General features: G+C 36.9%; 1 protein-coding gene across 5 annotated transcripts in view; it reads left to right on the plus strand.

The window, feature by feature from the left end:
* Positions 1–6,762, plus strand: part of LOC129232360 (cystathionine beta-synthase-like) — a 78,559-nt gene extending 71,797 nt beyond the window's left edge. For all 5 annotated transcript variants that reach the window (XM_054866506.1, XM_054866510.1, XM_054866508.1 and 2 more), the window contains 2 exons: positions 1,364–1,547; positions 6,624–6,762. In XM_054866506.1, the coding sequence (XP_054722481.1) occupies positions 1,364–1,547; positions 6,624–6,762 (323 nt within the window). The remainder of the gene's footprint in view (positions 1–1,363; positions 1,548–6,623) is intronic.
* Positions 6,763–7,202: the final 440 nt, after the last annotated feature.

Below are 7,202 nucleotides of genomic sequence, written 5' to 3' on the forward strand. Positions count from 1 at the left end.
GTGTTATGTACAGAATATCAAACGCCATCACAGGGTTCGTACGCTCCTTCGAAACTCCTCCAATACTCCTTCATTTATGATTTTTTTTGAAGGGCCCTTCAAACTCCTTCATTTTGGTTTAAACTCCTCCAAAACTCCTTCTTTTTTAGTTCAAGACTACATAATCTTCCTCTATCACATAAACTTAAAATACTTCTATTGACAACTAACTTCGTCACAAAGGAGATTTTAATGTAGTCATTTCGTGCATGTATTTTTTTCATGAAGATGTGATTTAAATCGATCATAGTTAATTCATAAAGGTTGAAGGTGAGAATTTTATTAGAAGACTAAGACATTTCATAAGTGAAGTGAAACATGCTTAAATGGTGCTTGGCTATTTTTTCAAGTTTTATGATTATTGTCTATTCCTCCACCACCCTCTCAGCAGCAAAAGTCAAGTTGTCTAATTGTTATTTAAATATTTAAAACTACATAAGTAAATGTACTACATTAAGTGATTGCGTTAAAAAAACAATTGTTTAGTTAATTGCAGTTATGATATTGTACAAAGGGTCATCCACAAGTGATGTCATGCCTTGAGGGGAGGCCATGTTCATGAAATTGTGACAAGGGGAAGACATAGGGTGACAAAAGTGACATCACACAGTTATTGTAGCGATATGTTTGTAAAAAATATGACATGACAAGAGGAGGAGTTTGGGGGTGAAGTGTGACACTTTGTGATAAAGGGTGCAGATGGTCAAATATATTGAAAAAAATTGTGACATCATTTAATGACACTCCATTAGTACTCCTTCAAAATCTCATTTTACTCCTTCAAAACTCCTCCAAAACTCCTTCATTTTATTTCTAAAATTGAGTACGAACCCTGCATTAGCGAAGATACCTGACATATTCTAATACTGTCTAACACTAAGCAGAGTGAATATGACACATTACAAGGAAAGATACTTCTGCTATAAAAAGCTTTTATTTAAAAGTCTAAAATAGTTGGTAAGTTAAAGAAATTACAATGTACGTTGCAAAACAGGATGGATGAACATTTAACTTCATACCTGTAAGGTGAAATATTCTAAATAACACACACTATTCGGACATGAGGAAAAAAAAGCACCATGTTACAAGACAGTCACACACCAAAACCACACCAACCCTCTGTGATCTTACTTCTTATATCCCCCAGACAACAGAGTTGATGCCCACTCATGGCGCCATCTACTGCACAGTGAGACAAACAATGAGAAAATTGATACATAAATATATTTATGATGACAATAGAGGGTTGTTTAAATGGCAAGACCAATTACGTTTGAATATATTATGCAACATCCCGTTCTCATAGTCTTCCTTCTCTCTCCAGGTGGCAGCAGCGGCAGTGCCCTGAGTGGAGCCCTGAGGGCAGCCAGGGAGCTGCGCGAGGGTCAGCGCTGTGTGGTGCTCCTCCCTGACGGGGTGAGGAACTACATGACCAAGTTCCTGACAGACTCCTGGCTCACCGAGAGAGACTTCATCGACATACACCAGGAGATGAGCGAGAAGCACTGGTGAGTCGCCCGACCTTGTTGCAACCGACTACCGCTTGCGCGTTTCTCCATGCAAGGTCACCCCCTGGGGTGACCTTATAACTGATTCTTTGAATAAGCATGCATATAACTACAGTCGACTCCCAATAATCCAAAGTCCCGAGGGAGATCAGAATGGGGCCTAAAAGCATGTAGAAATGGGGTTTTTTCTATATTCAACCAATTGAGAATTACAGTATACTCCCGATTATCCGTGTGCGGATTATCCGGTTTGCGGATTATCCGTGCATCATTTCGGAATCACACTTTTCTAAAGCTTCGATGATGTTATCGATAATATCATCATTGAGGAAGTTAAAAGATATCGAAGGTTTCGAATCCGTTGACGCCGAGAATGTCGAAGAGTGGTTCAAAAGCGACGAACGTGAATCAGGATTTCAATGTCTAACTGACGAAAATATCGTTGAACTTGTTACCGAATCAAACGCAAGTGATGATACCGAAAATGAAGAACATGAAGAAAATACAATTTCACTTTCTAGGGCTCTACGATCTGTGGATCATTTATTGTGTGAAAGAGGTTACGATTACGGAGAAATAATTGCAGTAAGAGAAATTCGTACAGACATACGCAACAATTTAAACAAACAAAGAAAACAAAAATGATCACTGATTTTTTTTTTTTTTTTTTTTTAAGCAATACATTTCGAAGAAAAGTTCCTGGTTTGTGTGAGTATTTAGTTTTTTCTAATTTCCCCTTAAATAGTTACCCTGCATATTCCTTAAATGATTTTTCGGATTATCCGTGTTTTTCGATTATCCGTGCTATGCCGCCCGGTGATTAGCACGGATAATCAAGAGTATACTGTAATAAATTTGCACAGGCCTAACTCTTAGGCAATCAGAACTGAAATTTTAGAGCCCTTCCTCCATTACAAAGCTGAAGGGAGCAGGGAATATTTTAATGGGGGTTTTTTGGGCAATTGCAAAAACAGTTAAATAAAATTGGCCCCACAGTCAAATAAAATTGCCCACCTACATTTTCCTAAATTTTTCCATCGGTTATGTGTTTCTATATATTTTTTATTTTTCTGTAAAAAAATGGAAGCGTGACCCCTAACCATTCCCACAAGCAAAAGTTTTTAAAATAAATAAAACTATTAAACAACGATGTCTCGCACTCCAAAACTCATAGATGGCAGCACGTAACACGTAAACAGAGTTTTGTGGATTGACCTCACGTAATCTTCCTTCTGTAGCCATTTTTTTAGGTGAAACCAGCCCCATGTGTCCCGTACAAAGCTTGTAGTGCGTAGTCATTTGAAGCATTCGTTATTACGCTCTCTATTATATTCTGTGTTGCAGTTGCATTTGATCGAGTATGAGTGTTAAAAGAAAATCACAGCAGCAAATTTCTATTAAAGATGTATTTTTTGGTGAACCTAAGAAAAAGAAACTAGATTCTAATGGTTGTATTATAATGAATGGAATTAAAACAATTCCAAAACTCAGTGACTGTTTAAACTATTTTAAATGCTGAGTCACAGTGTTTATGTTCTTTAGACTCTTTTCCTATCGAACAAAACTACCATTAGCAATCATTTCCCTAATTCCAATTTTCACACCCCAACTATTTTTTGACGATTATTCAACTAACATAAACTGCACATTTACAATCCCCCCCCCTCCCCTCAGAGGAAGTTGGAGTTCCTAAATTTTTTCATTGTTTATGTGTTTCTATATACTTTTTATTTTTCTGTAAGAAAAATGGAAGCGTGACCCCTAACCGTTCCCACAAGCAAAAGTTTTTAAAATAAGTAAAACTATTAAACAACGATGTCTCACACTCCAAAACTCATACCCCATGTGCCCTGTACAAAGCTTGTAGTTGCGTGGTCATTTGACGCGTTCGTTATTACGCTCTCTATTCTGTGTTGCAGTCGCATTCGATCGAGTATGCAAGCATGAGTGCTGAAAGAAAATCACAGCAGCATTTTTTGGTGAACCTAAGGAAAAGAAACTACAGTAGAAGACTGTTATAACGCACACCTTGGGACCAGAGCTTTTGTGTTATACAGGTTTTTGCGTTATATAGATCATTTCACAAATTTTGAAACTAATACTCAGAATATATCTGTATATTAGCACTTCGGAACGAGTTTTATCTGCATTGAGTATCAAAGCACCAGTATTACAATTAGTTATTCACAAATAAATGCGTTTCACAATCAAAATCCTGCACTTCTGCTAGCTTCATGGTGTGCATAACAGCTGCATTTTCAAGAGCCATCTGGTATTTTCTGTTTACTATGAGTACTCATTTTCAATGTAAAAGCTTTGAAATAAGATGGAAAGATGAAAAACTTTCAACATTTAATTTGCCTAACCATTTTAATTTTTGCAAATCAAAACAGAGGGATTTTTTAAACTTCAAAACCTATTGTTTACTTCTGAAAAGTAGTGCGGTTTATAGAGAATTGCGTTATACAGGTCGGCGTTATAACGGTCTTCTACTGTAGATTCAAATGGTTCGAATGAAGAAGCATCTGAACTTTTTTACAAAGAGAGGTTTTATATGAAATCTTTTTTTGAAAAAGACAGTGTTATTTGAATTTGGTTGTATTAAAATGAAAATGAATGTTATATTATAATGAATGAAATTAAAAAAAATCAAAAACTCAGTGACTGTTTGAACTATTCTAAACGCTGAGTCACAGCGTTTATGTTCTTTGCACTCTTTTCCTATCGAACGAAACGACCGTTAACAATAATCTCCCTAATTCCAATTTTCACACCCCAACTCCTTTTTGACGATTATTCAACTAACAAACTGCACATTTGCAACCCCCCACCCCCTTCCAAGGAAGTTGGAGTTGCTCACACAGTCAAATTTCCTTAAAATATGCCCTGGAAGGGAGCTGTTAAAAAGTTGTGTCAGCCTAACACGCGAGCTTAACTCTTGTAATGAAAAAATAGTGTCAACTCCACAGGTTAGCAGATGCCTTTGTATCATGGCTGAAAGTTTCATCGAAGATTGAAGTAACAAGAGTCAATTAAAACTAACTTTGTTTTATTGAACTATACACAGTAGAAGACCGTTATAACGCCAACCTATATAACGCAATTCTCTATAAACCGCAGAACTTTTCAGAAGTAAACAATAGGTTTTGAAGTTTAAAAAATCCCTCTGTTTTGCTTTGCAAACATAAAAATTGTTAAGCGAATGAAATTTTGAAAGTTTTTCATCTTTCCATCTTCAAACAAAGCTTTTAAATTGAAAATGAGTACTCATAGTAAACAGAAAATACCAGAATGGCTCTTGAAAATGCAGCTGTTATGCAAACCATTAAGCTAGCAGAAGTGCAGGATAATGCACTTTCTTTTGATTGTGTAACCTATTTGTGAATAACTAATTGTAATATTGGTGCTTTAATACTCATTGCAGATAAAACTCATTCTGAAGTGCTAATATATAGAAATATTCTGAATATTAGTTTCCAAATTTGGGAAATGACCTATATAACGCAAAAACCTGTATAACGCAAAAGCTCTGGTCCCAAGGTGTGCGTTATAACGGTCTTCTACTGTAGTAAAATAATCAAAACATGTTTCAACTAACTATAAAGTTTCCTTAATATGTTTCAAAGAAATTTAAGTCCCTAACACTCATGGCGAAAACTAACAGCCATTTCCTATGCTGAGTTCGGGACGCCGCTTCAATAGGCGAGCGTCCTCAAAAAGAACGAATATCCTCGGCCGAAGAGATGAGAAACGCGAGCAGAAGTGATTCCTTCTGCCTATATCCTACGCATGCCATGCCAGAAATGCGTGCCTAAGAACTGCTTGGATGTTTCTAGAACATTCTATCTGCCCCGAGTCATCGGGAAATGACGTCATTCATGCGCTGACGTCACATCCTTGGAATCATTCATTCATTCCGATGTTTACACATCGTAGCTTTCCGATCAGCGACTCGTAACAAGCGTCCGTAAAGGGACAATGCAACTGCTCACGCATCAAATAAAAAAACGAGTGAGTAAATACGTCTTACAATTAGCTTTTAAGATGAATTCAGGGGTAGAAGTGATCGACTTGTCACATATAGGCCATTTTCCACAAAAAATATGGGACAAATATAGGACACATTATATGAATAGTTTCGCTATGAAAAAAGAAATAATACATACATATTATTTATTTATTCTTATCAATGATTTTGTTTAAAAAAAACCCTTAAACAAAATTATAACTTACACCTGAAATGACTTTCCTGTAGTTGAAAGAATAATTTTTGAAAAAAGTGTACTTTGTAGACAAAAAAAAAAACGTGAAATTTATTGATAATTAACACGGCAACTCACAATTTTTGCAGGGATAGAAGTGTCACAAACATAGTTTATATTAATAAATAAATAAAAACCGTCTTTGTGTTGAGAACTAACAGGAAATAACCAATGCTTTGTAGCACAAATATACAGATATTTTGTTCAATAAAATTCCACCAAAACAAAAGACTGCAAAAAGATGATTAGAACATTCCGATCAGAAAATGCATTGAACACAAAAATATACCCGCGAAAACAAAAACCGAAAAAAACCACGCTGGAAAACAAAACAAACTGTTGTTGCCGAACACAAAATTCTAAAACCGACTTCGGAATTCGTTCTCGAAACTCCACCCACTACAATGACGTCATATTGCTGTAGCCAATGAGAGAAGATGCCTGTTGTAGGATTTAGTGAGTTGCGTTTTTTAATTTTAAATTGTTTGCACACGTACTTTTGACGAAAAATCCGAAGTCAGATAGTTTATTTACTGTTGCTTTATAGAAATAAATTTAATAAAAAAAAACGGAATATAGGAAATATAGGACATTTCCCAAAAATATAGGAAACATAGGACAATTTTCATACTTTTTTTGAAAATATAGGAAATATAGGATATATAGGACCACTTCGACCCCTGTGAATTGGTGAGTGACATTTTGTGGCTATCAATTCGAAGAACCATGAGTGCGGGAATTTGCAAAAATTGCTTTTAAGCAGTCTGTAATTTTTTTTTCGTATTAAAGGCGGGTGCATTAACTTCTCTTCCAGGTGGTGGGACCTGAAGGTGTCCAGCCTCCAGCTGAGTGGGCCCCTCACCATCCTGCCCCACATGTCCTGCCAAGATGCCATCGACTGCATGGTGAGGGAAGGATTCGACCAGCTGCCGGTGGTCGACGACTCCGGGTGAGTCCCGCTTCACACCAAGATTCCCGACCTCGCTCCCGGCGACTTCCATCTTTTTGGGTTTTCATAGAAGCAATGGGAGGTCGGCAGTTCGGCAATCCAGCCCGATGTGGTTTTCACATTCTGAACGAAGATTTCTCCCATGCCGCTGAGTCATTCTTTTGAGATCCAAAGAGATGGAAGTCACTCGGTGCGAGATCGGGAGGGTGGTTCGATACCTGCCGATTCGGAAAATTTATCCCACACTTCTTAATTTGTTGGCGAGCTATGTTTCCTTGCTAAATTAATTTAGCTAACCTGTTTTGATGAACCTTTGCAGTGCAATTAACAGAATAAACTGTATACAGTCGGACCTCACTCTAACCAATTCGTCGGGACCGAAACTTTTACGCGTCAAATCATGGTTATTTGTAATATCGGGGTGTGAAAAAAAAAATTAAAAAG

The sequence above is a fragment of the Uloborus diversus genome, unplaced genomic scaffold (assembly GCF_026930045.1).
Source record: "Uloborus diversus isolate 005 unplaced genomic scaffold, Udiv.v.3.1 scaffold_12, whole genome shotgun sequence".
Classification (NCBI taxonomy): Eukaryota; Metazoa; Arthropoda; class Arachnida; order Araneae; family Uloboridae; genus Uloborus; species Uloborus diversus.